The 23063-nt window shown below is 49.5% G+C and overlaps 1 protein-coding gene across 2 annotated transcripts in view; it reads left to right on the forward strand.

The window, feature by feature from the left end:
- Nucleotides 1–23063, forward strand: part of SORL1 (sortilin related receptor 1) — a 43252-nt gene that overhangs the window by 14516 nt on the left and 5673 nt on the right. The window contains exons 10-38 of one of the 2 annotated variants that reach the window (XM_071769260.1): nt 469–586; nt 1102–1175; nt 2894–2982; nt 3068–3246; nt 4183–4369; nt 5408–5536; nt 5768–5853; nt 7338–7510; nt 7767–7898; nt 8413–8504; nt 9031–9277; nt 9479–9617; nt 9899–10072; nt 10246–10359; nt 11052–11174; nt 11615–11734; nt 14017–14142; nt 14368–14475; nt 14794–14925; nt 15185–15316; nt 16034–16168; nt 16640–16795; nt 17204–17353; nt 17670–17798; nt 19061–19187; nt 20370–20539; nt 21134–21246; nt 21540–21644; nt 22063–22135. In XM_071769260.1, coding sequence (XP_071625361.1) covers nt 469–586; nt 1102–1175; nt 2894–2982; nt 3068–3246; nt 4183–4369; nt 5408–5536; nt 5768–5853; nt 7338–7510; nt 7767–7898; nt 8413–8504; nt 9031–9277; nt 9479–9617; nt 9899–10072; nt 10246–10359; nt 11052–11174; nt 11615–11734; nt 14017–14142; nt 14368–14475; nt 14794–14925; nt 15185–15316; nt 16034–16168; nt 16640–16795; nt 17204–17353; nt 17670–17798; nt 19061–19187; nt 20370–20539; nt 21134–21246; nt 21540–21644; nt 22063–22135 — 3832 coding nt within the window. The remainder of the gene's footprint in view (nt 1–468; nt 587–1101; nt 1176–2893; nt 2983–3067; nt 3247–4182; nt 4370–5407; nt 5537–5767; nt 5854–7337; nt 7511–7766; nt 7899–8412; nt 8505–9030; nt 9278–9478; nt 9618–9898; nt 10073–10245; nt 10360–11051; nt 11175–11614; nt 11735–14016; nt 14143–14367; nt 14476–14793; nt 14926–15184; nt 15317–16033; nt 16169–16639; nt 16796–17203; nt 17354–17669; nt 17799–19060; nt 19188–20369; nt 20540–21133; nt 21247–21539; nt 21645–22062; nt 22136–23063) is intronic. The other variant, XM_071769261.1, reaches the window with a different exon arrangement.

A 23063-nucleotide genomic window follows, 5' to 3' on the forward strand; every position in this document is an offset into this window, starting at 1 on the left:
CACTAAGGTTCCCCTCCTCACTCCAACCTCCCTTGGGGCAGTTGCAGAGAGCCATAAGGTCTCCTCTCAGCCTCCTCTTCTCCAGACTAAACAACCCCAGGTCCCTCAGCTCCTCACAGGATTTGTGCTCCAGGTTTGTTGCCCTTCTCTGGACACCCTCCAGCACTTCTCTGTCCCTCCTGTAGTGAGGTGCCCAGAACTGAACACAGATGTGGCCTCACCAGAGCTGAGTGCAGAGAGATGATCACCTCCCAATTCCTGCTGGCCACCGACTTCTTAATACTTATGGTGCTGGTCAAAGGTTGGACTGGGTGATCTTGGAGGTCTCTTCCAACCTAAACATTCTGTGACTGATGGCTTCTGTGGGGTGGGGAGGAGCAGGGGGCTGGCTGCAGCAGGAGCCCTCTGTAAAAGAGGTGGGCACAGCACGGGATGGAGGTTTAATGCTGCTGTGGTTTGCTTCTCCAGCTTTCTGAGGGATGCTCTCTCCACCTGGCCCAGCGCCTGAGCCAGCTCCTTAATTTCCAGCTGCGCAGGATGCCCATTCTCTCCAAGGAGTCAGCACCAGGACTGATCATTGCCACTGGTAACTCACTTCCCTTCTCACAGAGGTGCAGGGGCTTGAGGCGTGGGGTTGTCAGGACCCGAGGGACTTGGTAGCATCTAGTTTGGATCTGCAGGTTACAAAAATGCAATTAAAACCTGCGTTTTGCTGTCCTTTCTCTGCTGCAGTCCCTGTACAGTAATCACCACCTGTACTTCTTACTGCAGCACGGTGGTGTGAGAAACCTTCCTTGCTTTATCTTCTGTCCTTGTGAGGGTTTTCTTGAGCATGCAGAAATTCCTGTTTGTCTTGCTTTTTTACTGAAGAAAACACACATTTTTCTTTGATCATGCTTATAGCCGTGATCCGGTCTTTCCCCATCTCCTTTTAAAACTTGTAATAGTCTTTAAAATATTTGCTTTTGGAGGGGTTAACTTGCTGTGTGAAAAATTAGCTCCTCAATCATCATTTCACTCACAGATAAAAGCAGTTTAGGGGTATCTGGCTTAATTTTAAGCAATAGCTTTTCATTCATGGAGAAAAATGATTTCTCCTAGGGTCTGTTGGCAAGAACATGGCAAGGAAAACCAATGTCTATGTCTCAAGCAGTGCTGGAGCAAGGTGGAGAGAGGTAAGGTGACTCTTTTGCTTGCCAGCTCAGCCATGGTGGTGCAGCACAGCAATACTGATAAGCAGGGTGCAGCAGTAAGGGTGACCTCCACATACACATCCAAGAGCTGCAGCTGAAAGGTGCTGAATGTAGAGACAAAAATGTCTTTAGATGAAGGATCAGGTGTGGGTTGGCATGGAGGTGAAGCTCTCAGACCTCTTGGTGAAGGTGGAGGGTTTAAATGGAGGAGAGCTCCCTCTATTTCTTCTTTTCAACTCTCAGGACCTGGCCCCTTATAGCTGGCAATGAGAGCCAGGGCTCTGCATGTGAGAGTGTCTGGAGAGGCTTTGGCATCTTCCAGAAAAACGGGAATGTTGCCCTGGGTTTATGGGGAGTTTGATGCTGTTTACTAAGTGGGTGTTCTGGTCTGCGGCAGGATTTGTGGTCTGCCTGTGCATTCTGCAGCCAGTGTAATACGGTGTTACAACATCTGCAAGCTATTTAATCCTGTGAATTATGCAGTCTCCTTTTCCTCCCATAAGTGCTCTGCGGTCTGGGTTCATGTCTGGGCAGTGGCAGTGGTGCTGGGGACCTGGATGGTGCCAAAGCTGACCGTGGTTCAGAGGCTGACCCCTCCAAGGGGGGGTGGCTGGGGGACCCACCATTTTTCCCTGTGAGACAGGAGTGATTGCAGCTGGGAAGGGTGCCCAAAAGACCTTGGGGTGCCAACCTCTTCTGGCTCACAGACAGGGTTGCCTTGAGGTGCAATTAAAACACGCCAAGGAAGTGATGACCCACGGGTCACTGGGCCACCACCACGAGCAGAGGTGCAGAATGACCCAGCACCCTGGCTGAGAACAGTAACTTGATTCTCTCCAGTAACAACCCACAGGCTGAAAGGCTTTCCAGATCACTGGTACAGCCTCACAGTGCAGAAAAGAAACAAACAATACGTTCAGTGCCCTGCCCAGGAACGTCCCCAAGCACACTGGCACATCCTGCAAGCAGAGTCAGGCATGTACACGCTCTCTGTTTTCATCCCAAGCTGCACTGGGCTTCCCAGAGAGGAAAGCAAAGGTGATTTTATGCTGGTGGTCACTAAATAGAGCTGGAGATGAGCATGAAATACTATGATGGATATACAATGTCATGTAGATGAGATTGGAGATGGATATACAATGTCATGTACAATATACAATGGGTGTACAATATACAGTGGATGTACAATACACAATGGGTGTACAGTATACAATGGATATACATATGTTTGTCTGGGGGTGTTTCTGCACCTCCCATAGTGTTCAGGAAGCAACAGCCTGAGAATAAACACTTGCCTGCAATCCTGAGAAGGCAGTGAGTCCCTGCTGAGCACTGGAAAGTTTTGCAGGCAGGACAAAGAGCTGCAGGGACAGTGATGGACTCTGGTTTTATGGAATTGCATTTTTTTCCACTGAAAAACTCTCACTCTGCAGTGAGTGGAGCAGGAGGAGCAGAGTCCAGGTCACAGCACTGCTTTTCAACACAGCTTTAGGTTGAGGGAAATGGGTCTGGCTGCTCCTGACAGCAGGTGTTGGCCCATAAACACTCGAATCTCTGGTGCCTCCGGATACTTGGCTTGGCCCAGGCAACCCAAAACGTTAGCTGAGGTCAGGCCAGGTTCCTGAAAAAGCTTTCCAGCCAAGCTTCTCCCTTAATTCAGGGCAGCTCTGATGCAGCCCTTGGCACTGTTTCTCTTCCAGGCACTGTCAGGACCTCACTATTACACCTGGGGTGACCACGGTGGCATTCTTGTGGCCATTGCCCAAGGCACTGAGACTGACCAGCTCAAGTAAGTGGCAGGGCAGGGGCACAAGAGGGTGCCCAGCAATGGGCAGGACCTGCCCCTTGCAGCTCTCCCCATCCTCTTTCTCCAGGTACAGCACAAACGAAGGGGAAACCTGGAAAACGTTCACTTTCTCTGAGAAGCCAGTGTTTGTGTACGGGCTGCTTACTGAGCCTGGGGAGAAAAGCACCATATTCACCATCTTTGGCTCGTATAAAGAGAATGGTCACAGCTGGCTGATACTGCAGATCAACACTACAGACGTGCTGGGTAAGGAGATGGGTGACAGAGCCATTGGTGATGGTGGGTTGGGCAGGTGGCAGAGCTGTCCTGTCTCCTTTGCAGGGGAGGCACTCTCAGCTTTTGCCTGAAGCTGGTCCTCATGCCACACAGCCTGCCCCAAGCACTCCTCTGCTGCAAAACAGATCTTCCCTCAGCATCTCCAGAGGGCTGAAGGCTAAGAGGGTACACAGGAGAGGTTTTTGGAAGCCTCAAGTGACCTAGAGACCTCAGGCTATGAACCAAACTTTTTAGCTATCTAAGGCTCCTGGGGTCCCTAGGAGTCACCTAAATACTAATTGGCAATGGATAAAACCTTCGTTGCTCTCACCCTCCATCCTTTTTTCCCAAAAGAGACCCTGGAGAGATGCCTTCAAGTCCCATTAGAATCAGACCCCCCTGCCCTGGCCATTCTGAGTCCTGTGTCCACTGTGGTACCACCACCCACATTTGGGTGCCCTCTCCCTCACCTCTTGTCCCAGTGGACACGGCTGCTGATGGCACTGGTGTCCCTTGCACTCTCCCTGTACCCTTTTCCCTTCTTGCTTAGGGATTTGTTGAAAATGAAAAGGGAAAAAAAAAAACCCAACCCCTTCTGAAGGCTTGTGCCTATGAATGTTTTATAACCCATTTCAGCTTTGATTGCGAGGCAGCTTTTTAATCAAAGAGCAGTTAAACCCAGCAGAGGAATTTGCTTGACTAAAATTTATAACTGATTCCCTTGACGTTTTGTTAGAAATGGATCTGTTTGGTAACCAGAACGACTTCATTTAAATGAGGCATTGCAAATTCACTGTCACAGAGCTGCACGCTGCCTCCTGTCACCGAGTGCCACTGCACGCTCTGAGCTGGAATTCTCCCTGCTTTGCCTTTCTTTTTGGGGTGCTGCTGGTGCCTTCTTCACCCCAACCTTGTCCCTTCTCTTAGGGGTCCCTTGCACAGAGAATGACTACAAACTGTGGTCACCCTCTGACGAGCGAGGCAATGAATGCTTACTGGGGCATAAAACTGTCTTCAAAAGGAGGACGCCTCATGCGACCTGCTTCAATGGGGAGGATTTTGACAGGCCTGTCATGGTCTCCAACTGCTCTTGTACAAGGGAAGACTTTGAATGGTAAATACCAATTAATTTCTTTTAGTCCGGGTTTTAAGTCGGAGATAGGTATCTCTGACCCATGGCCCAGAGTGAGCAAACATCCAATTTACTGAGCTCTTTGTATCGCTGCTTGATTTTATAGCAGAGAGGAAACTAAACAGACTGAAAACATCCTTTCATTAATAATGGGGCATGAGACTTAATTAATGTCTGTAGAGCCTTTTGGGACCCTCTGAAAGGTTCTATAGAAGAGGGAAGTATTTTTAATCTACCACCTTCTTAAAACTGATGGGAGGCAATTTCCCATCACATCCAGAGATCCCCCACTGAAATGCTTAGTGGCCCCTTAGCCCTGGGGATGCAACTGGCCCTGCTGTATCACTCCAGATGAAATTTGCATGTTACTGACACTGAACAGCTCTCAGAATTAAAAAACACTCTGGCAATTGGATTCAAAGGTTTGGATTTACTAAGTGAAGTGCTTTTCAGGGACTGGACTTTCAGCAGAGTCCCTGGTACACACAGTAAAGGACAGGGGTCCAGACCTGTTGGTCTGATGCTGAGAAAGACTGGAAAGGGATCTGGCTTGTCAGGGCCAGACTGGGAATCTGATTCCTGCCTCAGAATCACAGCCCCACAATTCTGCCAGTAAAATCAGATTGGCATAACCTCTTCCACAGTGTTTTCCAAAGAACAGATGCACTGTAACCACTGCTTTATTGACAGGAAAAGCCAAGACACACACCAGTGACCTAATCCAGCTAGCAGGAAAACTGGGGCTGGCAGCCAGATTGAAGGGTGCTCTGGCTCTGCTGTGCCTCACTGCCTCACCTGCCTTAGTCTGCTCAGCCACTGGCAGGCTTAGTTTTTAAATGTTTCTGAGACATCCTAAAGCTATCTGGCTGTATGTTATTATGCAGCTAAATACTGATGATGAACAGCCTTCTGAAATGGTTTGGGTTCTTAGAATTTCTATGAAAAAATAGGGAGCAACAGTATAGCAGGGCTGCATTTTTCCCTTCTCCCTCTTCCTTCCTTCCATCTTTCTCTTTGCAGTGATTTTGGCTTTAAACTGAGTGACGATTTATCATTAGAAGTTTGTGTCCCTGACCCTGAATTTGCTGGGAAGCCATACGACCCACCAGTACCTTGCCCTGTTGGCTCAACTTACAGAAAGACTCGAGGGTATGTGTTGTACCTGGGAGGGGAACCTGATCTTCCAAACACTGCCATTTATACTATCGGCGATAAAAAAAAAAGAGAGAAAAAACCCCACACAAACTCTCCACGAGCAACAGCAAATAAACTGCATGTTTGGACATCCATTGCAACCAAGCACCCCTGTTTATCCTAACTGCACAGAGGGGGATGTTAACAGTTTCCATGGAATAAACTGCCTGGCTGTGTGTGTTGCAGCTACCGCAAGATCTCTGGGGACACTTGCACAGGTGGAGACATCGAGTCGCGGCTGGAAGGGGAGCTGGTACCCTGCCCACTGGCTGGTGAGTACACACAGGATTGCTTCAGGCACAAAGCTTTCATTTATAAAAACTGGCCAGTGCCTGATGGACCACACAGACATTACCAAAGGGAAGGAACCCTCTTATCCCTGTTGTGTCTTTGCTGTAGTGGGCTTGAACCCCACCGAAAAGACAGAAATTAGACCAAAAGTACCCCCATCCTGGGGAAACCTTTGGGAAATAACCACCCTGCAGTTAATTTAGGGCCAGGCTGAGGCAGATGCTGCCCTTTAGTCCCCGTGCCCACCAGACTTTGCCTCCGTCCTTATTTTCTCCTCTCAAATGTACCAGGCACTGAAATGGTCTCATGCCCCTGTGCTGCCAAAGTTATTTGCATTCTGCTCCTTACAGCTTTAATTTAATCTGCCGTCATGAGCTGCCTGATTAGCATGCCACCACACAGCAGCTCCAGAGAGTGCCTGAGACAGGGAAGAGGCTGGTGCAAGCCAGCACCACCAGCAGGAGCTTTTCCTGCACCAACCCTAAGATTTTCCAGGGTGCCAAAGATATTCCAGGTGTAAAACGGGCCAGCGGGTGCCTGGGGAAGCATTCCCCCTGCTGGGATTCACACCAGTGCTGTGCTTAGTTTTCCCCCTCATTCAGAGCCCAGCGTGTTCTTCACCCCTCCAAGCCCTCTTGAGCTCTTTGGAGAGCTGTGTTAGTAATGCTGAGAAGGGCCCTGCTGATTGAAAAACAAACCTGCAGTCCCCACCGGGCCAGGCTTTGAAGTGCTGGTGTTCCCAGAGTGTTTGCTGATCATCTTCAGATACCTGTTGGCTCCCCCCATGGTAACACTTTCATGTACAGTATCTGTTTCTTATCTCCCTATAATCTCATTAGGGATGCATAGCCAGAGTTACTTACTGACATTAGCTTTACTCATTAATAGCATTATTGGACTTGACCAGTAGTGTTCTAATGCCCAGGAGACTCTCCCAGACCAGGATCCCATTACGCTCGATGCTGTGCAAATTAGAAACAAAAGTGACTCTGGGATATTTACTGCCTGTGACTCCTGGGTTTAGATCACTTTTTTACAAGATTTTTGAGGACCGGGAGATCAGTATTCTTTTTCTAATTATTTTCTAATAATCAGTATTCTTTTCTAATTTTCTAATTTTCTAATTTTCTAAATTTCTAATTCCCAGCACATTAACATGGGAAGGAAAGGGGTGGCGATGGCTTTCGCTGTCCTTACCTCCTCCATCAGCCCAAACAAGGGGCACAGTGTGTTCAGATAAGGCTATTAGTGTGTTCTCATTAACCTAATTGCACGGAGACAAAGGGCCTTTGCCTCCCCTGCTGCTGAGGTGCTAAAACCTCCGGTCAGGGGTAAAGAAAAAACAAAAACAAAAACAAAAAACAAAAACAAAAAGAAAGGTAAGAAAAAAATGTTTTCTTTTTGCCCCTTGAGTAGCCTAAAACAGCCAGAGGCGTCTAAAAGAAGGCGCTCCCTGTTCTTGCAGAGGAGAACGAGTTCATTCTCTACGCCACCCGCTACTCCATCCACCGCTACGACCTCGCCTCCGGCCTCAGCGAGGAGCTGCCCCTGGCTGGGCTGCGAGGGGCGGTCGCCCTGGATTTTGACTATGAGCACAACTGCCTGTACTGGGCCGATGTCACCCTTGACATTATACAGGTGAGACGGGGAGAGGAGAGGTCGCCGCGGTGCCAGCCGGCCACGCCGCGTCCCCTCCTTGCACCCGGGGGCGGGTGGTGCACACACACCCCGAAGTACAAATGTTTGTCTTGGAATATTCCTCCCTTCCAAGCTGTCTGTTTGTTAGGGCTTGCTTTGCATGTCTCGCCCTGCTCACCTCGAGGCTGTGGAACTTCCTCATCTTTGATTCTGACTCTTTTTCTTCTTTTTTTTTTTTTTTTTTTTTTTTTCTCAGCGCCTTTGTCTCAACGGCAGCTCTGGGCAGGAAATAATCATAAGCACTGGGCTGGAAACAGTGGAAGCTTTGGCCTTTGAACCTCTCAGTCAGTTGCTGTACTGGGTCAATGCTGGGATTCCCAAAATTGAGGTATGGCTGTGCCCACACGTGCTGCAAAGAGGTGATTGGGTCAGAGCATCATTGAGGCAGCTGGGACCTAAGCTGGCAGCTGCCCTGAAGTCTCATTGCTGGGGGGACATTGCTGGCCACTGACCCTCATCCCACCTGCCACTTTATGGGGTCTAAAATGCTAAGAGGGTATGATACCATTCAGCCATCTGTACTTAAATGCAGGTCAGTTTATGAGGCTGAGTTGTGTGGCAGAAACAGGGGTTAAAAAGCAACATCCTTGTGAGGAACACAGAGTACACAGGGTACAGACAGTGCTGCTGCTGGCTGCTTGCTTAGTCACACCAAGTGTCAATAAATACACCCATCTAGCCTCTTAGATCATCCCTTTTACAATAACTGCTCCCTGTGCCCACAGCAGCCATTTTTTAGGTGTCAGTAATTACCTGCCACAGATTCCACGTGACTTTAACCACTGCACTCACCCTCTGCATTGCCTGCACTAAGCACACCCTTCCCTTGGTTACACCTCCAGGTTGCCAACCCAGATGGAGACCTGCGACTCACTGTCCTCAATTCCTCCATACTTGAACGACCCAGAGCCCTCACTCTGGTTCCCCAAGATGGGTAAGAAAGAAAAAATTCACAAGTAGCTGAGCAACATGGTATTCCCAAGGGGAAACGCACTGGTAAAGCCCCTCCTGCATCACTATATCACTATTATAACTATTGATGGTTATAAATAACTTTTCCTGATCTGGTTAGTGGGAGAAGCTGCAGTGATGTGTGAGAAGTAAAGCTGTGCTCAAATTCCAGAGCCAAATACAAGTTCCATCTTTCTGGGGATGGTTTTGTGGTGGCTGCTGCTCTGCAAACGTAGCACTGATAATCCTGTGCTGCCTTTAACCAAGTGCACTAAAGCAAAACAGTTCAACTGAAGGTAACCTACAGCTGCACTGCAACCTACAGCTAGACAAGCCTCTCTGCTGCTTGTACATCTGGCAGTGGTGTTCATTACAGCTGCAGAGAGCTCCCTTTCCAAAGCCATGTCTTGCAAGAGAATGTGAACTATTGAAACCTCTGCTTCGTAACCTGTTTCCTTTCAGTGAGCTGTTTTGTTTGGATTTTGGGTAACCCCTCTGCTTTTTGTCAGCTTGATGTTCTGGACAGACTGGGGAGACTCCAGAGCTGGCATTTACAGGAGTGACATGGATGGGTCATCGGCCAGGTGCATCGTGTCAGAGGGTGTGAGGTGGCCAAATGGGATTTCTGTGGATGACCACTGGATCTACTGGACTGAAGCCTATATGGACAGGATTGAGAGGGTCGATTTCACTGGGCTGCAGAGATCTGTCATCCTGGACAGCCTCCCTCACCCCTATGCTATTGCTGTGTTTAAGGTGTGTATGCAGCAGCTCCTTTCCTGTTGGTTTGCATTTCCACAGCAACCATGCTCAGAGGTTGTTGTGCATAAGAGGCAGGCAGCAGAAGAGCACTGAGCGCTCTGGATTTGTAGGGTAGGAGCCAGCATGATGCTTTGCTCTTTTTCTGCTCCTGGCACATTCTCATGCATCCCCCTAAGAGCAAAGCCTCTGTTTCAGAATGAAATCTACTGGAACGACTGGTCACAGCTGAGTATTTTCCGAGCATCCAAAAACAGTGGCTCCAGAATGGAGATTTTAGTCGGACGATTGAATGGGATCATGGACATGAAAATCTTTTACAGAGGAAAGACAACAGGTAATCACATCAGTGTGCAGATGCATGATCTGAAGGGATTGGCTTCATTTTCTGATGGCTATAAAACCATCGAAGAGCTTTGCCAGCCAACAACCTGCAAGAGGCTGGGAGGACCTTTTAAGGCCCTCTGTGTCCCTGGACCAGATAGCTCTGTGCATTTCAGTGCTGCAGAGCCTGCTCCTAACAGGGGGGTGACCCCAAGCCTGGGTTGGCAGGGGAAACTGGGCTTCCTGCAGCATTTCCAGCTCTCTGCCATGACAATGTCCCTTTCCTCATGCCAGGGAAGAATGCCTGCATCACCAAGCCCTGCAGCCTGCTCTGCCTGCCCAAGTCAAACAATGGCAGGAGCTGCAAGTGCCCCGATGGGGTGTCCAGCACCCTGCTGCCCACAGGGGAAGTGAAGTGTGACTGTCCTCGTGGCTACATCATGAAAAACAACACTTGCACAAAGGAAGGTAAAAACCACACTCTGTTCTTGCTTCTGCTTTATGTTGAGAGGAGGTTTCTGCTGTGGGGAGAGGCTGGCATGACTTTCTTGCTGCCCTTTGTAGGAGGAGCGTGGCTTGTCTTCTGAAAGCCTGGTGTCACGCCTCCTCCCTGCTTGTCTTTGTTTTCCCTTTTGCACCAGGAAACACGTGTCTCCCAAACCAGTACAGATGCTTCAATGGGAACTGCATCAACAGCATTTGGCAGTGTGACAACGACAACGACTGCGGGGACATGAGCGATGAGAAGAACTGCCGTGAGTGTCCTGCAGTGGCAGTGGCCCTTCCAAATTTAGATGTTTGCTGTCTCAGCATTGCACCTGAGCTCTTGGCCTCCGCTCCCTTCACAGTCACAGGGAGGAGAAGCTGAACAGCTACAATTCAGTGAGACTGCTGCCAGTTCTCATCTGAGAGCATCTCTTGCAGTAATTGTCTTCTGAGGCTAATTGAGGACACAGCCAATGCTGAGAGAAAAGGAGTACAGATAGAAAGTGATTTTCTGTCCTCATTCTGCTGCGTGTGCCAATGTTAAGCTAATCATTTAAGTTCACACATTAAGGACAGAGGTCACCTTTTAGAGTAAAATTAGGGAGCAACATGTGCAGGAGGGGCATATGTTTCAAGGCTTTGCAAAGCCTGAAGGGTTTGGACCAGTGCACTGCAGAAAAAGGGCTGGGTTTGAAGGTAGGAATTGGTGGAGGCCCCTGGCTTTTGCGTGGACATGGCAGGCTTCAGCCCTGATCCCTGGGCAGAGAGCTAACACATCCCTCCTTTGCTTAATGTGGAATGACAGTAAAATACAGAAAAGGTAACTGAGACTGCACTGAGCAAAGCATCCAGGGTGCTGTCCCTCTCCCCTCAATGCCCTGCATGAAATGCACAAGCTCGGGTGGCAGGAGACATTTTCTTAACCATAACCTCCTCCTCTTCCTCCTCTCCATCCCTTTAGCCACCACCGTGTGTGACACCGACACCCAGTTCCGCTGCCAGGGCTCGGGGACCTGCATCCCACTGTCCTACAAATGTGACCTGGAGGATGACTGTGGGGATAACAGTGATGAAAGTCACTGTGGTGAGTGCCCTCACTCAAACCTCCTTCCTTCTCCCTCCCTGTGCAAGGGTGCTGCGGGGCAGGGTGCTGCTCAGAGATGCTGTAGGGAAAGGCAGTGCTTCACCAGATCCAGGCTGACAGCCACCTCCTCCTGGCATTTACTGGGAGATTAGAAGCCAAATATTTGGTAGAGGTCACGTTTGTGGCCATCCCTGCCAGCTTAGTGGCTGGGAATGGCAGGATGCTGAACTGAAGGAGGGAAGGGGCTGGTAAACAGCAAGGTGGTAGCTCTTGGTTGGTCAGTGCTAGGCACAAGGCAGGAAAACATGTTTTCAAGACAAGCCTGCTTTGCAGGGCTGTCTAGCCTGTCACCTCTGAGATATTAGCCTCCCCTCCTCAGTCAATAGCCCATATGAAGCTTTCCTCCCCTGACCTGATAACATCTGAACTGTGTGTTGCAGAGGCTCACCAGTGTAGAAATGATGAATTCAGCTGCAGCTCGGGGATGTGCATTCGTCTCTCCTGGATGTGTGATGGTGACAATGACTGCAGGGACTGGTCTGATGAAGCAAACTGCACAGGTAAGCACTGTGACACGGTCAATAACCTTCTCTTGCAAGCACTGATGACTTACAGCCTGAGGTGCTGTCAGGCAGCAGCCAGCATCTTGTGCCTCAGTTTCCCTGCCTGTCAGCTAAGCCAGGCAGCCTGCAGCTCACCTCAGGATGATGTGATGCTCCAAAAGCAAAGGGTTTCTTTCCTCCAGTGCCTTCAAAAGGCCTTAGGGCTCACTGTGAATTTTGCACTTTGCACAGTGATCCAGCTTTGCTTTTTACTTGCAAGACTGCACTTATGGGTGTGCCCTGCTGAGGTGGCCACTGGGCTGTCCACCTTCTGGTGGTGGCTGTGTCTTTGAAGCACCATTCAATGAGGAAGCAGGTCTGTGGCTGCCAGGCAGCCAGAGGAGGCTTCTGACCCCCCCAAAAAGGGCTCCTTTTTTGGCATGGAGGGAGCAAACAGGCCAGTGAGCACCAATGGCATTGAACACTTCAGCTCAGACCATTTCTTGATATTTAAATACATTGCAGAAAACAGGGATGCTCCTTGCAGCTTCCCCACCATTCATTTAGCTAAAGGAAAGGCAGATTTATATGGGGGAAGCAGCTCTTCTCAGCAGCCTCACTTTGCTCTGTGCGTTTGGAAATCTGAAGAGGGTGTCATGAGTGGGGAGTCACGTGGAGCAGATCCACCCTTGTTTTCCAACTGATGCAACCTGGCTGCCAGAAATGGTTTTGTTCCTTGGCTACGCCTCTCCTGCAGCAAGTCCTACACCTCTGAGCTTCATGCTCTATTTGCAGTTGAAAGTCACAACACAACCCTCCTCACAGTATATACAGTAAATACAGTGCCACAGTATAAAACTGATGACCCTTAGCAGGCTGCTGAAATTAACATGCAGGGAGAGCCCTTTCCCCAATAGAAAAGCCAACAGATAACAATGTATTGGTCTCTTCCATTAAAAAAAAAAAAACAAAAAAAGCCAACCAAGGTAAAAATCTAAATTTTTGCATGAATTCTGAGTGTGGGCAGCACTTCAGTCCATCAGTGAAAGGCTTGAGACCATACTTGTAAAGCAGTACATGGGATATTTCAAGGGATCAGCACTGCCTGCCATACCAGGGCACACATGGGGCTGGGAGAGCCCCTGGGGACATCAGCAGAGGCTTTGCTCATCTTGCAGCCCTGCTGGGACAAACTAGGAGGGTGTCTTCTGTCCTGGGGCTCTGGCAGGAGGATCTAGGAGATCCTTCACAGGTCTCTGAACCCCTCTATGTTTGCCCCCTGCAGTATTTGCCATGTAACGTGGCACTGGGGATTCTGGTTATTAGTATTCCAAATGCATGGCTCTAGAAGAAGGTTTAATTTATATTGGTATCACTTATCTCTCATATGAGTTTCTCCAGAGAGAATTACTTACTACAGGAGAGGAAACCACTTCAAAAAGCGTATTGGGTTTGTAAGGCCTGAAGTTGAAATTATCTGAGAGGATCACAATTACTCGAGAAACATTTCATCTGACTCCACCAGCTGCAATTATCACTCTTATCTAAAATAATTACATTTCACACTGAATACCTAATAGAATATTACTGCCACAAGACTGTAGTATTTTGAAATATCTGCAAGTGCATGTCACTCGCTAGCCTGAGATTCAGTAGCATACAATTTAATTAAGCTGAATATTGCTTTTCTTCTTAATAATGGTGAGTGCTCTCCTGGTTGAAGAGCAGCATTTGTTCTGTAAAGTGACAGCATAACCTGGGCATCAACCAGGGTACCCCACAGGCAGATATTTTCCAGTTAGGAGCCTAAGGAAAGGCAGAGCCCTACTCCCTGGATAGCCCAAGGGGAATTGTATTTCTGATTTGCTTTGGCAACACAGGAAAACCTCCCTTGCCTTAACTAAAAGCTGTCTCTGAGTCTGTCCTTGCGTGGGAGGGACTGCCAAGGCTTGCTGGCTCCCTGTGACCCTTCTCACCATCTCCATCATCACCTTTGCTCACACAGACCAGAGACCAAAATCAAAGGGAAAGGGCTCTGAGCAACCTGATCTGGTGGGAGGTGTCCCTGCCCATGGCAGAAGGGTTGGAACTGGAGGAACCTAAAGGTCCCTTCCAACCCTGAAAATGCCATAATGCTATGGTCAGAACCTGGAGTCCTGGCAATTTCTTGCCTGGAATCCACGAGGTGTTGGGACCTTCTAGGGTGTAAGGGAGGAGGGAGGAGAGGTTGGGCTGAAACGGGGGCTGACTCAGTGCCAGAGCTGTGGCAGCTGAGGTGGTGCCCACACCTCTGGTTTCAGCAGTATATCACACCTGTGAGGCCTCCAGCTTCCAGTGCCAGAATGGTCACTGCATCCCCCAGCGCTGGGCCTGTGACGGTGACGCCGACTGCCAGGATGGCTCCGACGAGGACCCCGCCAACTGTGGTATGGCACTGCCATGGGGTGGGGGGATTGCTGCAAATTCCCTGAGCCAAAGCCATGGCAAACTCAGGGGGATGATGCCCATGCCTGCAAAAAGCAGGCAGACACGGGGAGAAGGCAATTGGGGCTGTGCCGTGGCTAACTAAAGGCGGGTTTAAAAAAAAAAAAAAAAACCCACAAAAAACCCACAAAACCCCACACAACCATCCACCCAATTCTGAATTTCAGAAAAAAAGTGCAATGGCTTCCAGTGCCCGAATGGCTCTTGCATCCCCACCAGCAAACACTGTGATGGTGTCAACGACTGCTCCGACGCCTCGGATGAGCAGCACTGCGGTGAGGAGGTGGGGGGGCCCTGGCAGTGGGGGGCTGACAGCATTCCTGGTCTGCCCAAGGGAAAAGCCCTGGGGAGATAAAGGGGAGGCTGTCCTTAGCAATCACGAGCCCCCTGGGAAAGGGGGATGGATGAGCTCTCAGGGCGGTGTTGAGGGAGGTGACCAAACCTTTCCTGGTGCCTGTGCCCACCCCTCGCACCCTGGCGAGTTCGCTGATGAGGTCAGAGGGGCAGAGATGGAGCAATTCGTCTGGGAAACTTTCTGTAACTTCCTGAAATCCAGCCCCTCACTCACTTTCCTGACCCTCCTCTTTCTCCAGAGCCCCTGTGCACCCGCTACATGGATTTTGTGTGCAAGAACCGTCAGCAGTGCTTGTTCCACTCCATGGTGTGTGATGGCATCATCCAGTGCCGAGACGGATCAGATGAAGATGCCAACTATGCTGGCTGCTGTAAGTGTGGTACTGTGCATCTTGGCAAAAGGAGGGTTGGATGGAGAATGAAACCAGAGGCACGGAGAGGGGGGTTCATTTCCCAGAGTCCCAGAAAGCTGCCAGACCTCCTAAGAGGTGGCTCTGTGTTGTAATGCTCTGTTTGTAAGTCCATGATTGCCTCTGCGTGTGCTCCTTCCTTCCTCCTCAGTGATGAGCTTCCCTCAAGCCCTTGGTCTTTACACTAAACCTCTCGTATCTCTCCATGCCACCCCTGCAGCCCAGGATCCTGAGTTCCACCGGACCTGTGACCAGTTCAGCTTCCAGTGCCAAAATGGTGTGTGCATCAGCCTGGTGTGGAAGTGTGATGGGATGGATGACTGTGGCGATTACTCCGACGAAGCAAACTGTGGTGAGCAGTGCCTGGGGGTCTCTTGTCATCATAGCTCCAACCTCCTTGGAATTTCAGGAGCACAGAGTGCTGGCTTCTTCATATTTTCCATAGGCATTGATGTGCACAAATATAATGTGTCTGTAGTGTTCCACTTGTGCATTGTAGAGTGGTTTACTTGGAGATCAGTATCATTTTCCTCACACTGCAGGTAGGTAAAGTGAAGCACACTGAAAATCCAATACATCTGGCACATCCTGTGCTTGAATAAGTCATCTGTGGCCATATTTACTCCACAGATTCCCAGCCCAAAAGAGACAGGCAGTTTTCAGCCAATCTCAATATTTACCACTGTTCCCTGGGTAGCTGCAGGAGCTGTACCCAGCCAGACAAAGCAGCTGCATCTTTATTTCAGAGCTGCAGAGTTTGCTTCTCTATTTCTGCCATGCTCTGCCTGACTTTCATTGCCAGCACTGGTTCTCAGATCATAGGTGATGTCTGCCCATGAAGCACCCAGACACAGACATAACAGTGGTGGCTGGAATCTAGCAAGGGCTGTGAGGGATGGGGATGCTGGAGGTGAGGAAAAAGGACCCTGCATATTCTGCTCAGGACAATCAACAGGGTGATGCTCTCTGGATCATCTGTAGCCTGGCTGGAGATGGTCCCACATTTCATCTGTGTGGGATAACTGATGAGATAACACTGGGGCTCACAGGACTCTCCTCTCATTGTCAGAAAACCCAACAGAGGCTCCAAACTGCTCCCGGTACTACCAGTTCCAGTGTGGGAATGGGCACTGCATCCCCAACCGGTGGAAATGTGATGGGGAGAACGACTGCGGGGACTGGTCTGATGAGAAGGACTGTGAGGGTAAGGGCACACACTGCTCTCTGCTCTGCTCAGGAGCCCTCCCCAGGGCTGGGCTGGGACACACTGAAGGACCACTCTCAGCATCAGCTGCCTGGGACAGCTTCCATGGCTCCAAAAGTCTCCAAGGATTGGGCTGAGTGTGCACTCTCACCCATCTATGTTTTGGGAAATCCCCAGGGCTGGGCTGGGGCCCGCTGGAGGACCACTCTCAGCATCAGCTGCCTGGGACAGCTTCCATGGCTCCAAGAGTCTCCAAGGATTGGGCTGAGTGTGCACTCTCACCCATCTATGTCCTTGGAAATCCCGAGTGGGAGCTGTGCAGATAAAAAGCAGAGGAAAACATTGGGCTTGCAATTCGTTACCACCTTCCCCCTTCCCTCCACTTGACAGCAGCCCTCAGCCTGCTGGGAAGGGGCAGAGTTACAGCCTGTGGGCAGCCTCTCAGATCAGCTCTGTGCTGTGTATTTTTAGGTTCTCCAGTCCATCCCATTACCACACCGACCCCACCAACGTGCTTGCCCAATCACTTCCGCTGCAACAGCGGCGCCTGCATCATCAACAGCTGGGTCTGTGATGGCTACAAGGACTGCTCCGACGGCTCCGACGAGGAAGCCTGCCCTACCTCACGTAAGCTTTTCTCTTCCTCACCTTCCCCTTTTCCTTAGGATCACATCCCATTGGCCTTTCAGTCCCAAATCCTTGCCAGATCACCGGGTTAAATCACACCGTGGTGTTAAAACCCGCTGTCCGCTCTCTCCCTGTGGTCACAGCCCCTGCCACCAGCTGGGACACTGCTCCAGCCCCACTGGAGACAGAAATTACCGCAGGACCACCCCTGCAAACCAGTTGCTCTTCCAGCCCTCTGCAGTCAGGAGAGAGGATGGCTCAGGCAGAAGCCATCCAGCTGCTAGATGGGAAGAGATTGCCATCTAGTGGAGTCGGGACCAGGGGACAGGTTTTGGTCCCCCCCTGGTGGCAGCTGCGTCCCCTCCGTGTCTCGGATGGGTTCCTCACTTCGCTGCTGTGTGTGTGCAGGACCCAACGTGACCACCCCGTCTCCGGTACTGCCGGGCCGCTGCAGCAGGTTCGAGTTCGAGTGCCAGCAGCTGCACAAGTGCATCCCCAACTGGAAGAGGTGCGATGGGCTGCGGGACTGCCAGGATGGCACAGATGAGAGGAACTGCCGTGAGTGTGGGGAAAAGGAGAGGGTCTCACCCTGGCTTGTTCCCTTGGGAAGCTCTGTGGGAGGGTGGGGGAGCCCCTGAGAAGAGTGCTATAAAATCCCTGCAGTCAATTGCGGTGGAAAAGGAATAAAAAGCCCAAACCACCAATGCCATTCCCATTAGATGTTGTTTTCTGTGGGATAAGCACCAGGTTCTGCCTGAAAGTGCAGTAGAATGAAATAGCCTCACCCCTTGGACTCTATCCTTGGGCCACAGCCACCCCAGCACCCTGCCTGAAGTCCAAACCTTGAGTTCTGAGACCATTCTGCCTCTTTCAGCTACTCACAGCACCCTGTTGTGCCCTAATGGTTATAAATGTGAGGATGGGGAGGCCTGCATTATGGTGACAGAGCGATGTGATGGATATCTGGACTGCTCTGACAGCAGTGATGAGAGGAACTGTACTGGTAAGCAGCAGCCCTTCCCCCTTGCTCATGCCCTGCTCTGTGTGAGCCTGCAGAGGTGCTCTCTTGGGTATGTGACCTTTAATTCACAACATCCTAGATGTATCTGCCTCTGTTCAGTTGTCCCAAGTTACTTCCTTGTCCAGAACCCAATTTTCTTGACAGCTTCCACACTGACAAATTGTCTTCCAGCAGCCTCAGGCACAGAGCAGTGATTCTAAGACTGGTAGGAGCAAACCTGTCTTATTTTACATGGCCCACAGGTGAAGAAACAGTCCCTGTCTCTGTCCTCCTTTGCAAGGTGACCCAGGGAGCTGTGGCACATGCCCTGCTGCCATCACTGGTCCTCCCTTTGGCTGCCCCACAGGCAGGACACAAATCACAGCCCACCCTGGGAAAAGAACAGTGATCAATCTCTGGCCAGCTGAGACATTCAGCTGCTTTCCTCCTGACCTGCTTGGGGGGTTTAAGCATCAATCAGGTTTTAGTTCTTTAATTAAATATTGATTGGGAGAGGGTAGCAGGTTCAGGGGAGGGTGACAGAGCTGCTAAGATGCATGGCTAGGCTGCTATGCCGAGGGGAAACCATTCTTTTCCCTTGGATAGCTTGTCTGGCCATGCCTGCCTGTGCACCCACATGCCTGCTGGCTTGCACTGCCAGTTGGTTAGGGAGAGAAAAGCAGTGGCTGTTTGGCTCTGATCCACTCGGATTCTGTAAAGAACCAGGAATGAAGCTGAGCACCCAAGCAGGGCCAGGCCATGGCACTGGGACATGGGCTCTGACTTTGCTTGGGTCCTTCTGCTGAAGGTGAGATGTGCTAAGGAAAACCACACAGAGAAAGGTCCTGAGTGCCTTACAGTGACAGCATAGGTTTAATCACAAGGGTAGAAGAGTTACTTAGCTTACAGAAATCAGTGTGCACTCATACCCTTCCAAAATGATGCTGAAGAGTCTTTAGTCAACTGCCACACTTTACCTTTCCTTGCAGGTAAGGTCATGCTTGCATGAATCAGCATAAAGACAACCAAGACATTGGGGGGGGGGAACTAAGAGCACCAGGGGTATGTTCCTGCTCTGATTTCCCACTGATAACACCCACTTAAACTACACATCTAATTTAAATGGTGCAGATACTCCCTTCAGTCATGCTGCTCTTTCTACCTCCATGTATCATTTGTAATACAAACCTAACTCCTGTTTCTGCTCTGGGCAACAAAAGGCTTGTTTCCCTCTGATACTCTAACTCTTCCCATTGCCTGCTTAGATGACACAATAGTCTACAAAGTCCAGAACCTCCAGTGGACAGCTGATTTCTCTGGGGATGTCACCCTGACCTGGGCTCGACCAAAAAGGATGTCCTCAACCTCCTGTGTCTACAACATCTACTACAGGTAGTACATCCTATGCCCCTTGCTACTCACACCAAGTGCATGCTAGGAGAAGCATAAACACAGGTATTGGGGTGCTCATGTTCACAGCAAAACCCCAGGCAGCAACAGGCCTGAAACACTGAGAGGAAAGGCTGGGAAAGGCTTCTAGTATTTTGTTGCAAAGGCAACCTAAAATAGCTGTAACTAGGAGGCTTTTGTGAAGAGCTTGTTTTGTTTCCACCAGATTATCTACTCAATGTAGTGACATGAGGCAACCAGGTGCCAATAATTGCCATTTCTTGGGCATGGAGGCTTCCCAACAGGTCACTGACCTCCTGCCAGAGTTCCCACATGGCCACAGAGGACAGGGGGTGGGAGAGTTCTTGCTCCTTCACCCGTGTCACCAGCTTTTCATTAACAGGGGTGCTTGCTGACAATCCCATCTTTCCCTTTTTTCTTTCTTGGTCAATCAGTGGTAGAGAAGGAAAGGTAGTGGATCTTCTTACCTGACTCCTTGGGTTTTCTGCTAGTGCTGGTTTGCGACAGACTGGCTCCCTTCCTTCTGATTCGTCTGAGTGCAGGATAGGTCGAGGTCTTTGCCCCCATTCTCCACCAGATGTAGCAAGACAAACCTCTTCTGTGGATGTGGCACTCCAAGGTGCAGCCAGGTGTCCCAGTAGAATCTCACAAATGGTGCTCTGACCAGCCTGGATCGGTGCTACTGCTCCAAAGGTGGCTAAACCAGCCCCCTGGCTTCCCCAGGGCTTTTATTGGCCCCCTAATCCTGCTCATGCGCAGTAGGGGCTGCCCTAATTAGGCACAGGTGGGCTTAAGTCAAGCCCACTACCTGGCAATTATTGGCACCTGGTTGCCTCATGTCACTACACCTCAAGGCAGTGATGTGGCTGTATTTGGGCTTTTATTTTCTGCTTGGGTCTTGTCTTGTTGGGGCTGCTAGCAACAAGAAAGAAGTCAAGAAATTAGAGCACAGCAGTTACAGAAAATGTCAGTGGTTGGTGCTTAGAAGTCACTAAGCTACGTTTAGTTCAGGCTTTAAGAGAGCATCTTTTCAAGCTGGTGGTGTGGCTTTACTGAAAAAAAAAAAACCCAAATTTAAGCAGCAAGCTCTTAATGTACAGGTAGATATTATCAGCTGGAGTTACTAAACACTGTCCTGACTGGAGGCACATCACTCTCATGCAGGACTGTTGGTGAAAGCATTTGGAAGGTTCTGGAAACCCACAGCAACAAAACCAACAGTGTTTTGAAGGTCCTCAAGCCTGACTGTACCTATCAGGTGAAAGTCCAAGTACAGTGCCTCAGCCGGGTCTACAACACCAATGACTTCATCACTCTCCGGGCACCTGAAGGATGTAAGCACCTCACAGCAGTGACCAGATAGTAGCTAGCACAGAGGTATAACCTGTTATGAGCAAAAGGAGTCTTTACATAGGCCTGGGAATTGTGCTGGAAGGGGACAGAGGGCTGCAAGTTCTCTGCTTAGAGTCAGCCCTGCACAGAGTCACCAATCTGCTCTCTTTCTTCCCCATGACTTTGTGGTTTAGAATCTCAGACTGGGTTGTGTTGGAAGAGACCTTAAAGCTCATCTACTTCCAACCTACTGCCATGGGCAGGGACACCTTCCACTAGACTAAGTTGCCCCAAATCCCATCCTACCTGGCCTTGAACACTTCTCAGGGGCATCCACAACTTTCTTAGGCAGTCTGCTCCACTGGGAAGTTCACAACAGAATCCCAGAATGTTTTAGTTTGGAAGAGACCTCCAAGATCATCTAGTCCAACCTTTGACCAACACCACAACCTAACTACTAAACTGCAGGACTAAGACATCTCCTGTGACCCAGAACTGTTTGGCCATCCCTCCTTTGTCCCAGCCTCTTGGGCACACCAAGCTTTTCCTTCTGTGGAAACTGCAACTGCCTGTAACACCTCTGTTTCTCTCCTTAGTACCTGATGCTCCCTTTAACCTTCAGCTGTCCCTGAAGAAAGAAGCTGAGGGTGTGGTGATGTGCTGCTGGAGTCCTCCTGTCAACCCCCACGGCCTGATACGGGAATTTATTGTGAGTTCTGCTGCCTTGCAGGGCCAAGTCTGGATCAGTGGCAGGATGGGGAAGGCTGCTGGAGCCTCACAGCAGCACGGGTTGAACCCAGCTATCTCTGCAGGCAGGGAATGCCTGGAACCAGCCATTCTGGAGAGGAAATTTGAGAGCACCAGGCAACCCTGTTGCTGCAGGACCCTTGCTAGCAACACTGTCCACCAGTTCATTTAATTTAATTTCATTTTGAGCTTTTGTACTTCTTTCTACTGAGATTTTGACTGTGGAGCCCTCATCTCTAATTCTGGTGTTCCTAGGTGGAATACAGCAGGAGTGGATCCAAGGAGTGGTCGTCCCTTAGAACCACCAAGAACGACACAGAGATCAAGAACTTACAGGTCAACACATTATACATAGTCAGAGTGAGTATTTTCAGAGCTCTCTATGTACTAATTGTCCATTCCAATGTCCAATACCACCAGATCTGGGCCAGAGATAAATTTGGGCCTGACTGTATCACTGGGGAAAAAAAAAAGCAGCTCTGCCTGTGGGGAGTGTACACAATGGGAGAAGCTGGGTAATTGTAGACAGAACTAAAAAGAATAGAATATAAAAGTCTGCACAGTGGGCCCTGGGAAATACATCCTCTGCCCTTGTCCATCCTCCTTGTGCTGGATGAGGATGGGTTCTTATAGTTCCCTGGGAAGTGGGGTCAACTTTTTCCCATGAGGTTCACCACGTCCATAACCTTGCTCTAAGCTCATTCTCTGTTTGCTTTATACAAAGTTATATTGCTGGCATACTTTTGTTCATATTAACCTAACCCTCTCCTTTGAAAAGGTTGCTGCAGTAACTAGTCGAGGAGTGGGAAACTGGAGTGATTCCAAATCCATAACCACCACAAAAGGCAAAGGTAAATGTTTCAGTCAACTTGGACAGCATAGCCAAAAGGTGAAATACAACACTGAAGTGTTAGCATCAGCACACAAAACCACCTCCTCCTTTATTTTTCCTTATTGTTTTACACTATTTAACAACTTTGCTGTACCATTTTACTGAACTTGAGCTGCCTCAGAGTTGAGTGGCAAGTCTGAACACTTTGCTGACTCTTTGAACTCCTGATGTACTGCTCTGAAAAAAGGCAAGAAGCTTCTGCAAAAGGTGCCCCTCTCTCCTGGACTGCAGGTGGATTCCCTCTGACTTGTGTAGGCTAAATGCCTCCCCTAACTCCTTTTTGAAAGGATGTTTGCTCATTCTTCTCCCTCTTAGGTTATGATTCTGATGGTTTCTGTATCTCATGTACTTTAAACCACTGAAAGACCACTAAGGCTCCCAGGAATTATCACAGCTTTACAGTCTGACAGGAGACAAATTCCAACAACACAGCAAATCATTTCCCTCTGAAATGTTTTTAGGGAAAGCTTTTGAAATCATTTGTATTCATGCCAAGTTTTTCTTCCAAACCTACCCGATGTCAAAATTGTCTGCTAATTTGTTAGATAAAAGTGCATCCTCATTATGCTGACAAAGAAAGGAAAGAAAACATCATGCTACTAAAATTACAGGGTTCAGCTAATATGAAGTACATGAGTTAGAAAACCAGAGGTTGAGAGAATGTAATAATTGTCACTTAAGGTGTCACACAAGCATTTGACAGCTGTCCCCACCAGTAGCTCCTGACTTCCTTCACCAGTGCCTTGGAAGGCCAGAAGCCATTAAGTGTGATATGAGCTTGTCCCACTGAATTCAGAAGTAAAATATCTGTGTCCAGACCTCTCTGCTTTCAGCCTGTGCCAAGCAAGGCACAGGTAAGGCAGTTTTTAGATGGCTGGCTGGAAAAA

The sequence above is a fragment of the Heliangelus exortis genome, chromosome 26 (genome assembly GCF_036169615.1).
Source record: "Heliangelus exortis chromosome 26, bHelExo1.hap1, whole genome shotgun sequence".
Taxonomy (NCBI): Eukaryota; Metazoa; Chordata; class Aves; order Apodiformes; family Trochilidae; genus Heliangelus; species Heliangelus exortis.